Source organism: Artemia franciscana, chromosome 5, assembly GCF_032884065.1.
Source record: "Artemia franciscana chromosome 5, ASM3288406v1, whole genome shotgun sequence".
Taxonomy (NCBI): domain Eukaryota; kingdom Metazoa; phylum Arthropoda; class Branchiopoda; order Anostraca; family Artemiidae; genus Artemia; species Artemia franciscana.
The window spans coordinates 36,444,919-36,466,535 of NC_088867.1; the positions used below are offsets into that span (position 1 = coordinate 36,444,919).

The 21,617-nt window shown below is 36.3% G+C and overlaps 1 protein-coding gene across 1 annotated transcript in view; it reads left to right on the plus strand.

Annotated features, from left to right (window-relative positions):
- LOC136027348 (ribosome quality control complex subunit NEMF-like) overlaps positions 1-21,617 on the plus strand; it is a 123,784-nt gene that overhangs the window by 62,739 nt on the left and 39,428 nt on the right. Inside the window, exons 9-10 of the mRNA XM_065704505.1 lie at positions 9,252-9,408; positions 12,065-12,253. Coding sequence (XP_065560577.1) covers positions 9,252-9,408; positions 12,065-12,253 — 346 coding nt within the window. The remainder of the gene's footprint in view (positions 1-9,251; positions 9,409-12,064; positions 12,254-21,617) is intronic.

Below are 21,617 nucleotides of genomic sequence, written 5' to 3' on the forward strand. Positions count from 1 at the left end.
TGATAGCAGTTTTCAATGAATACTAATACTTTTAACTACTACTAGTACTATTCTAACTACTTATTGCAGCACCAAGCCGCCTGAGGTCAATACCGCTGCGGATGCTCTAAGGAATATTTGATCAAAATAACTATATGTCGGGAAAATTTTCACTATGCGTGATTTAGCACTATATAGTACTACCCAAAATTACTTCAATGAGCCTTTAAAACCGTGATTCCCAAAGTGGTCCAGGTGGATCCCATGGGGTCCACGGGAGATTTGAAAGAGGTTTACGTTGGTGTGACGAAAAAATAGAGGTCTACAATTTGCAAACAGGGAGTCCACGAAAAACTGTCTGGTTTAGATTGTGAAGAACTAAATTGTTGACTTGACTTCACCTATCAGTTTACTCAGAAAATATGTTAAAAAGCTCAGCGACTGTTACTGGTAAAAACAGTAACCTTAATTCACTGTGTCATCCATCAATAACACCTAGTAGCAAAAAATTTGAGTGATAAATTGCATCAATCGCTTCAATTTCTGTTAATGTCAATTTTCTTGACATTAACATTGACATTGACATTGACATTAACATTTTCTTGACATTGACATTTTCTGTTAATGTCAATTTTCTGTCAACAGAAAATGAAATAATGCATGAAACAATGCGTTTGTTTGTGCAATGTTGGGATTAAAATGTTGAAGACTTCCAATGATTACCCTTACATACTGAAGTACGCTGCTTGTCAAAAGGTCCATTTTTTGAAAAGTTTTACTCTATTTTTTAATCAGTTCTAGAGTTACTGGAAAGTTTGGATTAAGATTTAAAAGAAAACCTGAAGAATTTGAAAGCAGACATCGCGTGTTTGACAAATGTGTTAATGACTCTAACTTACAATTACACGGAGACAGCCTCAATTAAAAAAAGGAAAGAGAAAAGGGTGTAATTTCAGTTTTTCTTGGAAATTTGAAATATATGAAGCAAAACATTAGTCGGCGCAAATTTTTCTGATTTTGAAACTTGTCAAAGGTAAAATGCCTTGATGAGGATGTTCAGACATACATCCAACATTTAGTTGCCCGGCATGGTGAATTCAAGATCAGATTTGATGATATCCTGACGATAGAAATATCACAATAGATTATAAATCCATTTAATAGAATGGAAATGCAGAATGCAATAAGAGCTCGAACATAGTACTAATGAGGATCTGAAGGTGAAATTTAAAAGAGGGTATCAAATATTTCGGCTGCAGATAGAAATACCAAAAAAATATCTTGGACTCTTGGGAATTGCAATAAGGCTTTGATAGCATTTCCCTCGTCATATCGTGTCAAAAAGTTTTAGTTCCGTTACAAACCTTGAACCAAAAACAAATGGATTGAATATCACAAAATGGAAAGATTCGCAGTTATTCTTAACAAAATTGAAGCCAGATATTGACAATTGACTGTCGGTCCATCAAGTATATACCTCTAGCTAAAATTACGACTGTTTTGTGATTGTCATTGTAGAAGATAGGTTTCATTTTTATATGTTTAATTTTATTTATATAACGACTGTTATATTAAAAAGTAATTTGAAAACAGTAGAAATTAATAGTGTGATAATTAAGTATTTGAATCAATACAACACCAGAAAATATACTGTTTTTATTTTTGTTTTTCCGAATGGGTAGTTTTCTAAAGACGTGAAAGTTGGTTGGTTTCTTGTGCTATGAGTAGTCACGAAAAGGTAAAGGTGGATGGAATAATTTTTACGCCTGCCCAATTTCACTTTTGGATATCCACTCAGAGTAAAATCAGTTAATCAATTAACCAATCGAAATTCACTTTCTGTTTCGAAAATTGTTAGTTTCTGGTTGAAATTAAATAAAAAAAAAAACAAGTTTTTTTTAACGGAAAGTAAGAAGCGACATTAAAACTTAAAACGAACAAAATTACTTCGTATGTGAAAGGGGTTGCTTCCTCATCAACGCCCGCTCTTTACGTTAAAGTTTGACTCTTTCTCTTAACTCTACTTTTTAAAACAGTAAAAAACTTTAGCGTAAAGAGCGGGGCGTTGATGAGGAAACAACCCCTTTCACATACGAAGTAATTTCTCTCCGTTTTAAGTTTTAATGTCGCTCCTTACTTTCCGTTAAAAAACTTGTTTTTTTTTTTTTATTTGACTTCTGAACGTTTTTGAATCAATGCCAAACGAAATTTGCATACTAATTTTTTTTTGGCTAAATGGCTTTCTCATAGTTTTGATTGAATGATTTTGAGAAAAAAAAAGAGTTGGGGAGGAGGCCTAGTTGCCCTCCGGTTTTTGGTTACTTAAAAAGGCAACTAGAACTTTTAATTTTTTACGAATGTTTTTATTAGTAAAAGATATTCGTAACTTATAAATTAGCTTACGTAAAGAACTTCTGTATTCTCATGTTTTTATTACGTGTGTGAGGGGTTCACCCCCTCGTCAGTACCTCGCTCTTTACACTAAAGCTTAAATTTCATCCCGATTTCTTAAGTATGACCCCTGAATCACAAAAGCCGTAGAATAAATAGTTGAAATTACCTGAAAATAGTTTAGTATAAAGAGCGTGGTATTAGGAGGAGGTGAGCCCATCATGTGTGTAATAATTTCTGTTCGTTTTATGTTTTAATGCTTCTCCTTACTTTCAGTTTAAAAAACTTTTTCATATTTATTTTTAATTGTTTTTTTTTAATAATACTAGAAAATCCTGCGCTCCCTTCATTGAAATTTTCTTCCCCCATGTTAAATTCCTCCAAGGAAAGTTCCCCCAACATATCCCCCTCTTCTCAACCACCCAACCAAAAAATCCCTCTGAAAACGTCTGTACACCAAATAACCATTAATATCAAAGTTTGTAACTCGCAGCCCCTCCCACGGGGACAGTTGGGGGTAAGTCGTCCCCAAAGAAATAGTTATTAGGTTTTTCGACTACGCTGGATAAAATGGCTATCTCAGAATTTTGATTTGGTGACTTTGGGAAAATAATTAAAGTGGGAGGGGGCCTAGGTGCCCTCCAATTTTTTTGGTCACTTAAAAGGGCACTAGAACTTTTCATTACTGTTAGAATGAGTCCTCTTGCAAGATTCTAGGACTACTGGGTCGATACGATCACCCCTGGGAAAAAAACAAAACAAGCAAACAAACAAATAAACACGCATCCGTGATCTGCCTTCTGGCAAAAAATACAAAATTCCAAATTTTCAAACAGTTCGTGGTAACGAACTGTAGTAAGGAGCGATCCGGCTCAATAGTAACCAAAACTCTAAAAAATTGAATTTTGATATCAATAGCTACATCAAAATAATCGCATTTTAATGCTGATTTTAAATATATAAGTTTCATCAAGTTTAGTTTTAATCATCAAAAGTTACGAGCCTGAGAAAATTTGCCTTATTTAGGAAAATAGGGGGAAACACCCCCTAAAAGTCGTAGGATCTTAACGAAAATGACACCATCAGATTCAGCGTATCAGAGAACCCTACTGTAGAACTTTCAAGCTCCTATCTATAAAAATGTGGAATTTTGCATTTTTTGCCAGAAGACAAATCACGGGTGCGTGTTTATTTGTTTTTGTTTTTTTTTTTTCCCAGGGGTCATTGTATCGTCCAAGTGGTCCTAGAATGTCGCAAGAGGGCTCATTCTAACGGAAATGAAAAGTTCTAGTGCCCTTTTTAAGTGACCAAAAAAATTGGAGGGCATCTAGGCCCCCTCCCACGCTCATTTTTTTTCCCAAAGTCAACGGATCAAAATTTTGAGATAGCCATTTTGTTTAGCATAGTCGAAAATCATAATAACTATGTTTTTGGGGATGACTTACTCCCCCACAGTCCCTGGGGGAGGGGTTGCAAGTTACAAACTTCAACCAGTGTTTACATATAATAATGGTTATTGGGAAGTGTACAGACGTTTTCAGGGGGATTTTTTTTGGTTTTGGGGGTAGGGTTGAGGGAGGGGGCTATGTGGGAGGATCTTTCCTTGGAGAAATATGCCATGGGGGAAAAAAATTCAATGAAAAGGGCGCAGGACGAATCTGGTCACGTTAGAAAAACACGTCAAATTAAGAGCTTAATATACAATGCTGGGTGTTCGGAGCCTCTCTATTATGGAGTATAATTTGAAAATAACACAACTATACGAGCGATAAAACATATATACCACAACCATAACTCAACTAACGAAAGAACTGCTAAGAGATAACACAACTATAAAGCGAAAACAGGTGAAAACTAACGGGAAAATAAACGAACTAAGAGGTGGAAGGGGCCCAGAGAAAAAATTTAATCCTTTTTCAATTTTGAGCCTAACTTCCGCAAAGGAGTAATAATGTCAGAAGCCCCGAAATACCGAATTATTTTCTTTTCAAACAGTTCGTGGTAAGGAACTGTAGTAAGGGGCGACCCGGCTCAATAGTAAACGAAACTCTAAAAAACGGAATTTTGATGCTAAAAGATACATCAAAAGAATCGAATTTTTACGCTGATTCTAAATATATAAATTACAATTAATTTAGTCTTTGTCATCAAAAGTTACGAGCCTGAGAAAATTTGCCCTATTTTGGAAAAAAGGGGGAACCAGTCATAGAATCTTAACGAAAATCACACTATCGCATTCGGTATATCAGAGAACTCTATAGCAAAAATTTCAAGCTCCTATCTAAAAAATGTGGAATTTTGTATTTTTTGCCAGAAGACAAATCACGGGTGCGTGTTTATTTGTTTGTTTGATTTTTTTTTGTTTTTTTTTTCCCAGGGGTCATCTTATCGATCAAGTGGTCCTAGAATGTCGCGAGAGGGCTCATTCTAACGGAAATGAAAAGTTCTAGTGCCCTTTTTAAGTGACCAAAAAAATTGGAGGGCAAATAGGCCCCCTCCCATGCTCATTTTTTTCCAAAAGTCAACAGATTAAGATTTTAAGATAGCCATTTTGTTCAGCATAGTCGAAAACCATACTAACTATGTCTTTGGGAATGACTTACTCCCCCACAATCCCTGAGGGAGGGGCTGCAAGTTACAAACTTTGATCAGTGTTTACATATAGTAATGGTTATTGGGAAGTGTACAGACGTTTTCATGGGGATTTTTTGGTTTTGGGGGGGTTGATGGGAGAGAGCTTTGTGGGAGGATCTTTCCTTTGAGGAATGTGTCATGGGGGAAGAAAAATTCAATGAAAAGGGTGCAGGATTTTCTAGCATTACTATAAAAAAAAAACAATGAAAAAATAAACATGAAAACGTTTTTTCAAATGAAAGTAAGGAATAGCATTGAAATTTAAAACGAATAGAGATTATTACGCATATGAGGGGTTCTAAAAATACTTTAGCATAAAGAGCGATGTATTTAGGAGGAGATAAATACCTCACTCTTTATGCTAAAATATTTTTAGTGATTTCAACTATTTATTCTACGGCCTTTTTGATTCAGGGGTCATTCTGAAAGAATTGGGACAAAACTTTACGATTTAGTGTAAAGAGCGAGGTATTAACGAGGGTACAAACCCCCTCGTACACATAATAAAAATATAAGAATATAAAAGTTTGTTACGTAAGTTAATTCTTAAGTTACGTATATTTTTTACTAATAAAAACGTTCGTTGAATATTAAAAGTTCTAGTAGCCTTTTTAAGTAACCGAAAAATTGGAGGGCAGCTAGGCCTCCTTCCCCACCCCTTATTTCTCAAAATCGTCTGATCAAAACTAAGAGAAAGCCATTTAGCCAAAAAAAATTAATATACTAATTTCATTTCAATAATTTATGTGCGGAGAGCCAAAATCAAACATGCATTATTTCAAAAACGTTCAGAAATTAAATAAAAAAAAACTAGTTTTTTTTAACTGAAAGTAAGGAGCGACATTAAAACTTAAAACGAACAGAAATTACTCCGTATATGAAATGGGTTGTCCCCTCCGCAGTCCCACGCTCTTTACGCTAAAGTTTTTAATTGTTTTAAAAAGTAGAATTGTGGCAAAGAGTCAAACTTTAGCGTAAAGAGCGAGGGACTGCGGAGGGGACAACCCATTTCATATACGGAGTAATTTCTGTTCGTTTTAAGTTTTAATGTCGCTCCTTACTTTCAGCTAAAAAAACTAGTTTTTTTATTTAATTGTAGATAGGAGCTTGAAACTTATACATTAGGGTTCTCTGATACGCTGAATCTGATGGTATGATTTTATTCTGTGACTTTTAAGGGTCGTTTCCCCCTATTTTCCAAACCGAGGCAAATTTGAGGTTTTATCCTCCTCCCTCTAAAAACATAATTTTCTTTGTATCTATGCTAGGTCAGAAATATTCTTATGTAGTTTTTCATGTATTTCAAGGTGTTCTTTTCAGCATTTTCGGATGATGGATGAACCCCTCAGAGAAAGAAATCCTTCTTATATTTACCCCTGATGCGAGTATGATGTTGTGGATTTAAACCTGTGTTTTTAATTCGTTTTTGGACGAATAGCAAATATAAATTTATGACCAGTTTTTCCATGGTGATTGGAAGCTCCAGAAAAAAAAGTCTCGAAATCTCTCAGTCTACTGATTACAAAAACAACAACAGTCGTGGTGGTACAAAGTTTGTTTGTACGGCAAACATATCGTCAGCCGGGACTAAGTTTCTTATGTAATGCCGACTCTTTATTTTTCAAATTTTGAATTCGAGACTGTTCGGTTCTTATTTTGTTCTTATATTTTTATTATTATTCAGGTGAAATGTCTAGAAAAAGATTTAATTTTCAGCTAAATCAGATTGAACCTAGGTTTAGGCTCGTAGAAAATTAAAATTAGTTAAGATTGATGCAAAAAAAAGAAAAAGAAAGAAGAAAGAAACGGGTTGCATTAATCCCTCGCTCTTTACGCTAAGGTTTGACTCTTTGCCACAATTCTACTTTTTAAAACAATTAAAAACTTTAGCGTAAAGAGCAAGGGATTGCGGAGGGGACAACCCATTTCATATACGGAGTAATTTCTGTTCGCTTTACGTTTTAATGTCGCTCCTTACTTTCAGTTAAAAGAACGAATTTTTTTTACATTTCTGAACGTTTTTGAATTAATGCATGTTTGATTTTGGCTCTCCGCCCATAAATTACTAAAATGAAATTTGCATATTCATTCTTTTTTTTGGCTAAATGGCTTTCTCTTAGTTTTGATCAGACGATTTTGAGAAATAAGGGGTGGGGAAGGAGGCCTAGTTGTGCTCCAATTTTTCGGAGGCAACTAGAACTTTAAATTTTTAACGAACGTATCTATTAGTAAAAATTATACGTAACTTAAGAATTAACTCACGTAACAAACTTTTATATTCTTATATTTTTATTCTCGCTCTTTACACTAAATCTTAAATTTTGTCCCAATTCTTTAAGAATAACCCCTGAATCAGAAAAGTCGTAGAATAAATAGTTTAAATTGCTAAAAATACTTTAGCATAATGAGCGAGGTATTTATCTTCTCCTAAACACCGCTTTTTGTGCTAAAGTATTTTTAGAACCCCTCGTATACGTAGTAATCTCTGTTCGTTTTAAGTTTTAATGCTACTCCTTACTTTCAATTAAAAAAACTTTTTCATGTTTATTTTTTCATTGTTTTTTTTTTATAGTAATGCTAGAAAATCCCGCGCCCTTTTCATTGAATTTCTATTCCCCCATTACATACTCCTCCAAGGAAAGATCCTCCCACATAGCTCCCTCCCCTCAACCCCACCCCAAACCAAAAAAATCCCCCAGAAAACGTCTGTACGCTTCCCAATAACCATTACTGTATGTAAAGACTGGTCAAAGTTTGTAACTTGCAGCCTCTCCCCCAAGGACTGTGGGGGGTAAGTCATCCCCAAAGACATAGTTAATATGGTTTTCGACTATGCGGAACAAAATGGCTGTCTCAAAATTTTGATCCGTTGACTTTGGGAATAAAATGAGCGTGGGAGGGGGCCTAGGTGCCCTCCAATATTTTTGGTCACTTAAAAAGGGCACTAGAACTTTTCATTTCCGTTAGAATGAGCCCTCTTGCGACATTCTAGGACCACTTGGTCGATACGACTACCCCTGGAAAAAAAAACAAAAAACAAACAAGTAAATAAACACGCACCCGTGATCTGTCTTCTGGCAAAATATACGAAATTCCACATTTTTGTAGATAGGAGCTTGTAATGTTTGCTTTTGGATTCTCTGATACGCTGAATGCGATGGTGTGATTTTCGTTAAGATTCTATGACTTTTAGGGGGTGTTTCCCCCTATTTTCCGAAATAAGGCAAATTTTCTCAGGCTCGTAACTTTTGATGACAAAGACTAAATTTGATGAAATTTATATATTTAAAATCAGCATGAAAATCCGATTCTTTTGATGTATTTTTTAGCATTAAAATTCCGTTTTTTTAGCCTTTCGTTTACTATTGAGCCGGGTCGCTCCTTACTACAGTTCGTTACCACGAACTGTTTGATACTCAATCTGGCGCTCTGCCACCAGGGCAAGTACACACTATGTCGTTCCCAGTGGCAAATTTGCTAAACCGGTCAGACTAATTTAGGCTGTTCTGGTACTACTAAAATAAAGTTTAATAGTTGTACACAGTAATAAAAAAGCGAAAAACTTGTGAAAAATGTTGTTGAGAGAAATTGATCTTTAAGCCACAAATGCAATTCTTTTTTATTTTTTTTCTTAGATGTATTAAGGTCCTCCTCTTTAGCCCATTCAGCATGGCGCTGATTATAACAGCAAGACGAAAGATATTGGAAAGTAACACCGGATATTTAAAAAGCCCAAGAAACAGAGGAATAGTCGTAAAACTATTGAGCAGCATAGACCATCAAAATTCTTGTCATCGCACAGTTTTTCTTTTTTTGAAATAAAGACTCGCCTTAGTGTCTCAAATTTAAAGGAAACCGTTAAAGATGAATAAACGATTCAAAGTGTTCAAAAACAGATGTAGATATGTTCTGCTTCAAGTTAAAAAAAAAAAAAAAATAAGAACTCACTAAAAACAGAAACTCTAAAGGATAGAAGGATAGTAAATGCAAATATAGCAGACATTGTTGCACATGGAGGCAAAATCACAGCCGGCTCAATATGTAGTCGACAGGTCGTGCCACCATAAATACGGCTTTACGATTGAAAATAAAAAATTAAAAGGATTAGAAATGAATTTTGTTTTAATACCTCGGAGTAATAAACGCTAGCTTATGCACTATTACTGTTAGAAAACAGTATTGTAAAGCTAACATCTTAAAAAAAGGGAAATAGTTTTATGTTGTTTATGTTGTTTCTACAATTTTAGGAGATACAGTTGCCAAATTGATAAAAGGATTAAAACTAGAAACGAATCAAATAACAATGCTGCTTAGCAACCCTTATGCAGATGCAGATGATGATGATGAAAAACCTTTGAAGGTAGACATTGATATTGGAATTTCAGCCCCAGCAAATGCAAGAAAGTAAGTATACTTGTGTTTATAGCTCAATAAAATTTCAGGTTACCTTGTTTAAGTGAATTGTGATGCTGGGGGATCCCTCAGTACCAAATTCCGGGTAACCTAGCCTAACTTGCCGGGATTTTATTAGTTGGATTGCAGCGGGAAACAGTCCGACTCTTGAAGAAGGTACTCTTTCTTCAGATAACTGTTAACATGCAAAACACTAACTAATCATGCATGGAACAATCATCATAAGTAACGTCCTCACTCTACCACTAGAAAAAGTCGAGACCGTTTGAATGTCGTGATTGACTTAAATCTGTCCGAGTGAAATTTGTTGATGAAACTTTATTTTTAGACTTAAAATTTCTAATAAGCCTGCTTTTTTCTAAAATTTCTTCCAAAAAATCTTGAACTAGAACAGCTCATATCCTCTCTACTGTTAGCCCCTGCAATCTTAATTATGCATTTGTAAAACAAATGCTAATCGAAATCAAAAATGAAACTGATTATTTGTTAATAAAAAAAATATTTCATGTCCCATTATGTCCACCATGTTGCCAGTCGTTGCCACTCAATAGCATAGGTGTCATCTTTTGTAGATCCCCTCGTCTTCTGACCAAGAAACTATCCACCTTATTTCATTTTTCGATGGATTGATCTCTTTTTTAACCAGTAGACTCTTGTAAGTCCAAAGCTGACTAACAATTTTAGATCCAGAATGAATTGTGGTTGAATGTCCATACTCAGGTTGATGAGCGAACAATTTTCAAATCCTTGAGATTTATTCCACCGGGACAATCACAGACAGCAATGTGTATTTTTGATTTTTCGCAATGTTTGATTTTCGCTTTCGAGTCTCCTGTGAATCTAATGGATCTGGCTTCTGAACTGCTAAATTACCATGGTACCTTATAAAAGCTGCTTTTAGTGCACTTGGAAAATGTTATCAAACAGTTCGTGGTAACGAACTGTAGTAAAAAGCGACCCGGCTCAATAGTAACCAAAACTCTATAAAACGGAATTTTGATACCAATAGTTACATAAAAAGAATCGCATTTTAATGCTGATTTTAAATATATAAGTTTAATCAAGTTTAGTCTTACCCATCAAAAGTTACGAGCCTGAGAAAATCTGCCCTATTTTAGAAAATAGGGTGAAACACCCCCTAAAAGTCATAGAATCTTAATGAAAATCACACCATCAGATTCAGGGTATCAGAGAACCCTACAAGTTCCAAGATCCTATCTACAAAAATGTGGAATTTTGTATTTTTTGCCAGAAGACAAATCACGGATGAGTGTTTATTTTATTTTTATTTTTTCTTTTTCCCAGGGGTGATCGTATCGACCCAGTGGTCCTAGAATTTTGCGAGAGGGCTCACTCGAACGGAAATGAAAAGTTCTAGTACCCTTTTTAAGTGACCAAAAAAATCGGAGGGCACCTAGGCCCCCTCTCACGCTCATTTTTTTCCCAAAGTAGTCAGATCAAAATTCTGAGATAGCCATTTTATTCAGCATAGTCGAAAAACCTTATAACTATGTCTTTTGGGACGACTTACTCCCCCACAGTCCCCGTGGGAGGGGCTGGAAGTTGCAAATTTTGACCAGTGTTTGCATATATTAATGGTTATTGGGAAATGTAGAGACGTTTTCAGGGGGATTTTTCGGTTGGGAGGGGGGGGTTGAGAAGAGTGGGCTTTGTGGGGGAAATTTTCCATGGAGGAATTTGTCATGGGGGAAGAAGACTTCCATAAAGGGGGCGCAGCATTTTCTAGCATTATTAAAAAAAAAACAATGAGAAAATAAATATGAAATAGTTTTTTTCAACTGGAAGTATGGAGTAGCATTAAAACTTGAAACGAACAGAAAACATTACGCATATAAGGGGTTCACCTCCTCGTAATACCTCACTCTTCACGCTGAAGGATTTTTAGTAATTTCAACTATTTATTCTACGGCTTTTGTGATTCAGGGGACAAAATTTAAGCTTTAATGCAAAGAATTATTGACGAGGTATTGGCGAGTGGGCGAACCTTCTCATATACGTAATAAAAACATACGAACATAGAAGTTTGTTACGTAAGCTAATTCGTAAGTTACGTATATCTTTTACTAATGAAAACGTTCGTAAAAACTAAAAGTTCTAGTTGCCTTTTTAAGTACCCAAAAATTGGAGAGCAACTGGGCCTCCTTCCCCTCCCTTTTTCGCAAAATCATTCGATCAAAACTATGGGAAAGCCATTTAGCCAAATAAATAAATATGCAAATTTTGCTTTAATTATTCATCTGTGGAGAGCCGAAATCAAAACATGGATTAACTAAAAAACGTTCAGAAATTAAATAAAAAAACAAGTTTTTTTAACTGAAAGTAAGGAGCGACATTAAAACTTAAAACGAAAAGAAATTACCCTGTATATGAAAGGGACTGCTCCTTCTTCAACGCCCTGCTCTTTACGCTAAAGTTTTTACTGTTTTAAAAAGTAGAGTTGAGAGAAAGAGTCAAACTTTAGTGCAAAGAGCAAGGCGTTGAAGAGGGAGAAGCTCCTTTCATATACGGGGTAATTTCTGTTCGTTTTAAGTTTTAATGTCGCTCCTTACTTTCAGTTAAAAAAATTTGTTTTTTTGTTTAATTTTCTATTAAACATAATTTTTCTTTCATTCTGCTTACATTAAAGGTACTACGATATGAAACGAACTGCTACTAAGAAAGAGAAAAAGACTGTTGAAGCTTCAGTAAAGGCTTTTAAGAGCGCTGAGAAAAAGACAAAGCAAATGCTTCGGGAAGTTGCCACTACTTCAACTATTCAAAAGGCTAGGCATGTTTTCTGGTTTGAAAAGTTTTTCTGGTGCATTACCTCCGATGGGTAAGTTTAATTTTTAATTTTTTGCTTTTCCGAGCTGGTGGATCCAGGCTCCCCCCTCCCGATTTTTTCTAAAAACCCCTTTTTAATTTTTTTCTTTTTGTTACTCCTTTTCTTAGAGTTAATTTTTCAATTTGGTCAATCAATGGCACCTTTGTCAAATTCCCCCCCTCAAGATTTTGTTCATTGCCGCCCTTGTTACAATGGACCTCCCCCAAGATTCTGCTCTGGATCCGCCCCTGCTTTACCGTGTATATATTTGCCATGCATAGCGTAAAAGATATATTTAGATTTTTTTTTTTTTTAGGCTTTTAGAGCTTCTAGGAATTTTGAGTAATCGAGCTTACTATGCTCTTTAACAGAAAAGGAATGTTTAGCTTCGAAATTGCCTTAAATCCTATCCAAGATCAACGACAGGTTGAACAAGGCGCACTCAACGCATGAATACAGAGACGCTGAAATCATTCGCAAAAACCATACTTTTAAATCGTTCACCAGGAACAGTTGTCCATCAAATGTAGACGTACTCGTATTGCGTCTAGTCTCGAGAAAAAATAAGTTATAGGTACATATCTTTTTCACCTTTTCTCTGGCACTTTTTAGATTCTTGTATATTTTACATTAAATTATGATGACTATAGGCTGAAGTTCTGATTAACCACAAGCCGCTGGACTTCCGTCAAAGCCACTTTTTTCTTCTCGCAGCCTAAAATACTAATAATTAGTAACTGGAGTTATCTTCTAATGTATAGTAAAAACATTCTGAAAATAGCTGACCTTGAAGTATCCAGTACAAGATTGTATTAGTTTAAAAAAGAAAAACTCTTTTAAAAAAAGGGTTTTGAAAGAAAAGTAAAAGAGCTCAGTTAAACTCCATGACGATCAGAAATAAAGTAAGATAATAATTCAAACCTAAAAAAATAATAATTACTGACAATTAACAAATCAAACCTAAAACAAAAAGCAATTAAAATGAATAATCGCATTAAATATAAAGATAACACATGCTTCTATAGATGGATAAGTGAATCTTAAAACGACCAGAAATCAAAATGAATAATCCAGTCAAACTTAAAACAAACATATATTGCTACAAACAGTGGTAAAGCCATCTCCTCCTAAACTTTTAAAGGCTATATTGGTATCGAAATTCTACTGAAGACGATTTGTATTGCATTGTATTGCAGCTTGTCTTATTGGTCGTAATATAAAAAAAGCTAATCAAAGTTTACAAATAAGAACGGTGCTAACTCCCCTCCCCACACCCCTGTCGCTCCCTCAAACCTTCTAGATGGCTTGCGTATCATTTACATTTTATTATAAACAATGTGTACTCTGAACATTGTTTTTTTTTGGCAACACATAAGAAAGAAAGCCAAAATCACCACAATATTCACCCTTATAGTGTTGGAAAGACCTAATGAAAATATACTTATTGTTTGATATATAATAAAATGAAATCCTAGAAGTCGGCAATTTTTGGGAATTTTTCTGTGTTGTACTTACAAGAGAGAAAATGTTTAAAATATGTTTTGGTTCCAGCAAAGCCCAAATGACACTCTGTCATTTTGGAGCCTTAGGGAAAAGTTGTCATACTCCTGTTTTTCTTCGTTTGAAGTTTGACTTGATTTTTAATTCATGTTTCTCTTTGTTTTAGTTAAAAGTTTATGTTTCTATTTATGGTTGTTGTGATTATTTGTTATAAAATATGACCGTTTAGTTTTTGTTCATTCATTGGTAATTTCGACACCATTTGTCTTCGTTTCAGTTTTAATTATCGTACGGTCGTCTTAGCTTCTAATATGAATCTTTACTTTTCTGTGCAAAACTTTTTTCAATTTTATTTAAAAAGGAAATAAACTGATTTTTTCAATAAAAAAAATCGATTAAAAGTAAAGAGCAACATTAAAACGAACAGAAATTATTGTGTATATGAAGGAGCTGCCCCCTTCTCAATACTTCGCTCTTTAAGCTTAGTTTTTTTTTTCTCTAATTATTTTAAAATAAGTGCTGAAGAAAAAGGCCCTTTGATTGCATAAGAAGCTTTTTTTTTACTACTGAAAAACTTCAGCGTGAAGAGTGAGATTTTGAGGAGGGGACAGTCCCCCTCATACACGGAATATTTTTTGTTTGTTTAAAGTTTTAGTGTAGCACCTTACTTTCAGCTGAATTTTTTTTTATTTGATATATTGAAAAGAAGTGTGCTTTGTTGTTTAAAAAAAGAAAGAAAAAAAGAGTCAGACGTAAATAATCAACGCAACCAGATTTGGTACCTTTATTTTTATCTTCAAGTTTCTTGCGAGTCACTTTTAAGTGTCAGGAATCAGTAAAAAAAAATAAAATGTTTATACCCCTTCTGCAAAAAGAAGTTTCTTGTGTCTGTTTACATACCCTATAACTTTAGTTAAATCTGAGAAAACAACATTTGTTGAATTGAATCGATTTCAGATATCACACGTCACTTATAGTTAGTAGCTAATCGGTCCTTTTTCTGACGAGTCAATATTTAAGAGACAAAAATGTTTTGACGCTTTTATCCTAACCATAGCATTTGAAGTCTATGTCCCCTCTTAAAACACAGAGAAAGTTTTAAACACAATCCCCCTAGTCGTTTCTGATACATTACATATTAACTATTTTGATCGATTGGATGAATCTACCATTTTGCGTTTATTTCACTACTTCACCATGAAGATTCAAAGTTCCACGTGGGCTAAAAGCGTCCAAGTTGTTTCGATGGATTGGAGACACGTATTTATGGGTCCTTACATGCCGTCCCATAAACACAAAGTACGATGTCCCCTTCCTCTCTCTCCCCTAACATTCCAGAAGTTTCAGTTCGATCTCTCTCTCTCTCTCTCTCTCTCTCTCTCTCTCTCTCTCTCTCTCTCTCTCTCTCTCTCTCTCTCTCTCTCTCTCTCTCTCTCTCTCTCTCTCTCTCTTCTCTCTCTCTCTCTCTCTCTCTCTCTCTCTCTCCCAAAGCTGTTGCAGATATCCATTTTGATAACATGGATATGTTGATCCTTTTAATTTATCACAGCCTTTCCCATAAGTCAAAATTTGAATTTTGAACTTTGGCTCCCATTACCTCTTGAAAATTTGAAATTGATCCCTGAGTTTTTCTTGATATAGTGCAGATACGCTATTTCGATCACCTGGTTACTCATGGTTTATGACAGTTTTCATAGCTATTACACTGGGAATAGATCCTGGTCCAACGGGACTCATAGTGGCGAAACTTTCAAGCAGATTCCAGGATATTATGAATGTGTTATTTTGGGCACTTGGCAGCACATATTGTCTTTTGGTTTTTCTTGCTGCTTAACCGTGAATAGGTGCAGGTCCCATAGCGGTTTGGTGTGCAAAAAGATTTATATGGATCTGAGAAAACATGTTTAGCCCCTCTCCTGCATCCTCTTCCTCAAGACAAAGTTTGAAAAGTTTAAATTTGCTCCCTGGAAAATCTCAAACTGATGCCCCAAGCTATTCTCGAGATATTGAAGATACGGCATTTTGATAACTTTGTACCATGTAATGTTTTAATGGCGCTTGGTATTAACCGGTTAATTCAGAAAAAATAGAAAAAATGAAGTATTTTTAACTTACGAATAGGTGATGGGATCTTAATGATATTTGATGTTTGGAAGGATAACATGTCTCAGAGCTCTTATTTTAAAGCCCGACCAGATCCGGTGACATTAGGGGAGTTGGGGAGGGGAACCTAAAATCTTGGAAAACGCTTAGAATGGAGGAATTGGGATGAAACTTGGTGGGGAAAAATAAGCAGAAGTCCTAGATACATGATTGACATAACCGGAACGGATCTGCTCTGTTTGGAGGAGTTGGGGGGGGGGGGGGTAATTCTGAAAATTAGAAAAAATGAGGTATTTTTAACTTACGGGTCTGGAGTGATCGGATCTTAAGAAAATTTGAAGTTAGGGAGAATATCGTGTCTCAGAGCTCTTATTTTAAATCCCGACTGAATCCGGTGACATTGGGGGGAACCTAAAATCTTGGAAAACGCTTAGAGTTGAGGGATCGGGATGAAACTTGGTGGGAAAAATAAGCACAAGTTCTAGATACGTGATTGACATAACCGGAACGGATCCGCTCTCTTTTGGGGGAGTTGGGGGGGGGGTTAATTCTGAAAAAAATGAGGTATTTTTAACTTACGAAAGAATGATCGAATCTTAATGAAATTGGATTTTTGGAAGGGTATCGTGTCTCAGAGCTCTTATTTTAAATCCCGACCGGATCCGGTGACATTGGGGGGAGCTCGGGGGAAGGACCTAAAATCTTGGAAAACGATTAGAGTGGAGGGATTGGGATAAAAATTGGTGGTAAAAAATAAACATAAGTCCTAGATACGTGATCGAAATAACCGAACCGACCCGCTCTCTTTGGGGTAGTTGGGGGAGGAGTTGGGAGGGCTAATTATGAAAAATTAAAAAAATGAGGTGTTTTAACTTACGAAGGAGTGATCGGATCTTAATGAAATTTGACTTTTAAAAGGATATCGTGTCTCGGAGCTCTTATTTTAAATCCCGACCGGATCCAGTTAAGGGGAAGTTGGGGGGCGGGACCTAAAATCTTGGAAAATGCTTAGAGTGGAGGGATCGGGATGAAACTTGGTGGGAAAAATAAGCACAAGTCCTTGATACGGAATTGACATAACCGGAACGGATCTGCTCGCTTTGGGGGAGTTTGGGGGAGGGTTAATTCTAAAAAATTAGAAAAAATGAGGTATTTTTGACTTACGAAAGAGTGATCGTATCTTATTGAAATTTCATAGTTAGAAGGACCTCGAAACTCAGATCTCTTATTTTAAATCCTGACCGGATCCAGTGTCATTAGGGGGGGGGGATTTGGAAAACGCTTAAAGCGGAGAGATCAGAATGAAACTTGGTGGAAAGAATAAGCACAAGTCCAAGATAGGTGAATGACATAACCGGACCGGATCCGCTCTTTTTGGTGGACTTGGGGGGGGGAGTAATTCGGAAAAATTAGAAAAAATGAGGTATTTGTAACTTACGAACGGGTGATCAGATCTTAATGAAACTTGATATATAGAAGAATCTTAGGTCTCAGATGCTGGACAAAGAAGATCCGGGGACAAAGAGGGTTGGAGGGGGGAAACAGAAATCTTGGAAACCGGAAATCTTGGAAAACCCTTAGAGTGGAGAAATCGGGATGAAACTTGATGGGAAGAATAAACACAAGTTATAGATACGAGATTGACATAATTGATTCGGATCCGTTCTCTTTGAGGGAGCTGGAGGTTGTTAATTTGGAAAAATCAGAAAAATTGAGGTATTTTTAACTTAAGAACGGGTGACCGGATCTTAATGAAATTTATATTTAGAAGGAACTCATGTCTCAGAGCTCTTATTTCAAATCCCGACCAGATCTTTTGACATTGGGGGTAGTTGGAGGGGGAAACTGAAAATCTTGGAAAACGCTTATAAATGTCGTAGGTATGTGATTGACGTAACCGGACTGAATCCGCTCTCTTTGGTAGAGTTAGGTGGTGGGGCTCAGTTCTTTGGCGAGTTTGGTGCTTCTGGACATGCTAGGACGATGAAAATTGGTAGGCATGTCCGGGAGCTGCACAAATTGACTTGATAAAGTCGTTTTCTCCGATTCGACCATCTGGGGGGCTGAAGGGAGAGGAATAATTAGAAAAATTGAGGTATTTTTAGCTTCCGAGTGGGTGATCGGATCTTAAAGAATTTTAATATTTAGAAGGACCTCGTGACTCAGAGCTCTTATTTTATATCCCGACCGGCATTAAGCCTCTGATTTTCCTTTTAAAGCAATCTATTGATTCCTAGAATTTTGCTAGAGCTCATACCATATGAGCTCTTGGCTCTTTCGACCTCGTCACAAGTGCCATATGAGCTCTTAGCTCTTGTTTTATTTAGCTCTGCCTCTCTCCCTTCAAGTCGAAATTCAACACCCACTTGCTCCCTCCCACTCTCCCCTTGCCACGTCTGACATTTTCAACTTATAACACAAATTATACTCAAGATGTTGCAAATATGCTATTTTAATGGTCTGGATACGCTGATCCAGACAGTGTCGTTTAATGAATAAAAATGCGTTTTTTTTTAACAGAAAGGAATATTTTTTAATCTCTTTCTTGTCCCCCTGACAGAAATTTTTTTCTTGTTCCTTCTTTTTCCTCTCCGTAACAAAGCTTGAAGTTTCAGCTCTATCCCCCAAATCGTTCCTCAGCTGTCACAGATATACTATTTTGATGACTTGGATGCACATAGTGTCTTTTGATTTATCTGTATCCCCGTGACCCAGGTCAAAATTTAAGGCCAAATTGCCCTCTTACTTCCCTGAAAGTCACCTTGTCTCCCAACCCATTCCCGAGATATTGCAGATAATGTTAAAACCTTGGTGCACGTAGAGTCTTTTGATTTACTAAGGTTAGCCTGTTATTTCCAGAGTGGACCCTTGGGAATGTTGATCTGACAAACTATCCCTAAGAGTTCTTAGCTGATTGGACAACCGATACCAAACATGGACACCTTTTCTACTAAAGCATCTGTCAACAATTTATTACTTCTATAGTTTAGGGCTACTGCCTCTGGGTCCATGGAGGAGGTGTTGAGTCCGGAGGTATTCCTTTTAAACCTTTTGATGTTTCTGAACATAATGGATAGTTACAAACTCTTAACTGACATCATGTTTTTACGGGAGGGGGGCAAGTAGAAGTGCAGGACATGAGACGGAGGATGGTGGCTTTCCAATCACTTTAGCCCTTACAGCGGGGTTCTAAAACTTTTAATTTCCAATCAAATGAGAAGAAGTAACTCACAGGTTTCTTTCTTCACCCCTTCCATGCGGAGTGTTTGGTAAAAAAAATTTGGTCGTTTTCAGGGTCTGTTTATAAATGGAACCATTGAAGAAAGATAAAAAAGTTCGTAGAGTTATGAACTATAAGTAAGGAGCGCTTTGACCCCATTGAAACCGAAACTCTAAAACACGGAATTTTGATAATGATAAATACATCAAAAGAGTTGTTTTTTATCCTGATTCCAAATATATAAAATTCACCAAGTTTAGTTTTACCCATTAGAAGTTGCGATTCTGAGGAAATTTTCCTGATTGATTAGATATGGGAGGGACCCCTAAAATTCAAGAAACCTTAATGAAAATTACGCCATCATGCTCAGCAAGCCAGAGAACCCTACTAATGAATTTTCAAGCTCCTATGTACAAAAATTAAAGCATTAAAATATGAACAAAGGAGGTGTGAAGTGGAGGCCATGGATAAAATTGCTGAGTATCTGGAACATGCAGCTAGACAGCATAATAGTAAAATATTGTACTGGCAAGTTAATAAACTGAGAGGGAGTTGTCAATCCGGACTTGTCCCAGTGAAAGATAGGAACGAGGGCACAGTTAGTGATTAGGATAGAGTTAAAGAGAAATGGGCGGAATATTTTTAGAATGTGCTAAACCGAGATACAGTTGTAGGAAAAGATATAGAGTAAAATGAAAAAGTTTTTGATACCTTGGATGTGAAGAAAGATTTGTTTTGTGAGGAAAAATTAGTGACAGTACTAAAAGGATTAAAAAATAATAAGGCTGCAGGTGCAAATAGTATGGAAAATGAGTTTTTTAAATATGGTGGCTCTGAGGTCAGAAATTAGTCACTGAAGATTATGAGTACCTAACGATTTTAGGAAATCATTAATTAAAACACTATATAAGAAAGGTGATAAAAATGGGTGTCGTAATTATCGAGGCATTAGTCTGGTCTCTGTAGGTATCAAATAGCTTAGTAATATGAAACTTTTAGACTGAGAGTTGCTGTAGACGTAGTTTTAAGAGAAGAACAGTGCGATTTTAGAAAATGTAGAGGGTTTTTCGATCAAATTGAGAAGTTTCTTAGTTGTCAAACACCTTTGGTCCTTAGTTTTATAGATTATAACCAAGCGTTTGACTCTGTTGATAGAAGAGCTTTAGCAAAGGTCTTACCTTTATATGGTGTCTTATCCTTATATGGTATACCAGACAAATACATATAAGTGATTAGTGCTATGTACGGGAATATTACCGCTGCGGTTAAGGTAGGAAATGAGGCTAGCAACTGGTTTTGTATTGAATCAGGAATTAAGCAGGGTTGTGTTCTATCCCCCTGTATATGGATCATTTGGATGAACTTTGTCTTAAGGAGCACAGGAAAGGCAATGGGAGACTACAGAACCAAATGGGGAGGAAAAACCCTCCTGGACTTAGATTATGCTGATGATTGAAACATCCTAGATGAAAGTGTGAGCAAAATGAACGAATTTTTAGAAGTTTTTGAGTTCAGGATGCTAGAATAGGTTTGAAAATGAATGTTAAGAAGACTAAGTCACTAAGGCTAGGAATAAGTGAAGATGAAAAGGTAACGTTGGGTAACGAGAAAATTGATCAGGTGGGCAGCTTCACTTACCTTGGTACTATTATTAGTAAAGACGGTGGGAGCAGTGAAGATGTTAAAAGTAGAATAGCCAAGGCTCGGGGTGTTTTTTCATATTTAAAAAAGTTTGGAAGAATAGGAAGATAAGTCTGCAAATCAAATATGGCTCTGAAGCATGGGCGCTTCGTAAAGCGGATGAAGAACCTTCTAGGGCTAAACGGAAAGTAGGTCGTCCTGATCTGGGGTGGGGAGATGTCATAAAGATAGATCTAAAGGAAACTTTCTGGGAGGGTGTAAAGAGGGAGGCCTTGAATAGATTGGAATGGAGGAGAAGCGTGCGTAGCTGTGTTGGTCTCAGGCGGCTTCGTGTTGTGTTGAGTTTTTGTTAGTAGTAGTAGTAGTAGCGTATACAAAAATGTGGAATTTTGCTTGTTTTGCCAGGAGATAGATCACGGATGCGCGTTTTTTTTTTGTTTTTAGGGGGTGATCGTATTGAGATAATGTTCCTAGAAGTATCCTTTTTTAACTGACCAAAAAGATTGGAGGGCAACTGGCCCCCCTCCCACGCCTTTTTTCGCCGAAATTATGTCATTAAAATTTAGTTTTAATTACACGCGGGCTATTTTGCGCGTGTTTTGATTTCTGGGAAATAATTTCCACGGAAGGGGGCATTTCTGGAGTGATCGAGAAATCGATTAGAGATTAAAGTCTTATTCAAATGGAAGAATGCAAAGGAGAATTTTACAGGCTGAATCGTTCGCAAGCAATTTTACGGGAAGGGCGTCCAACGATGATGGAACTCTGGTGGGAATTTGACGGGGGGGGGGTGCACTTTATGTTTGCAGAAATTTCCACGGAGGAGTCTTTCGTGAAGGGGGTTATTTTAAGGAGGATGAGCCAGATTTACTGGCATTATTTGAATAATGATCAGAAATTAAATAAAAAAAA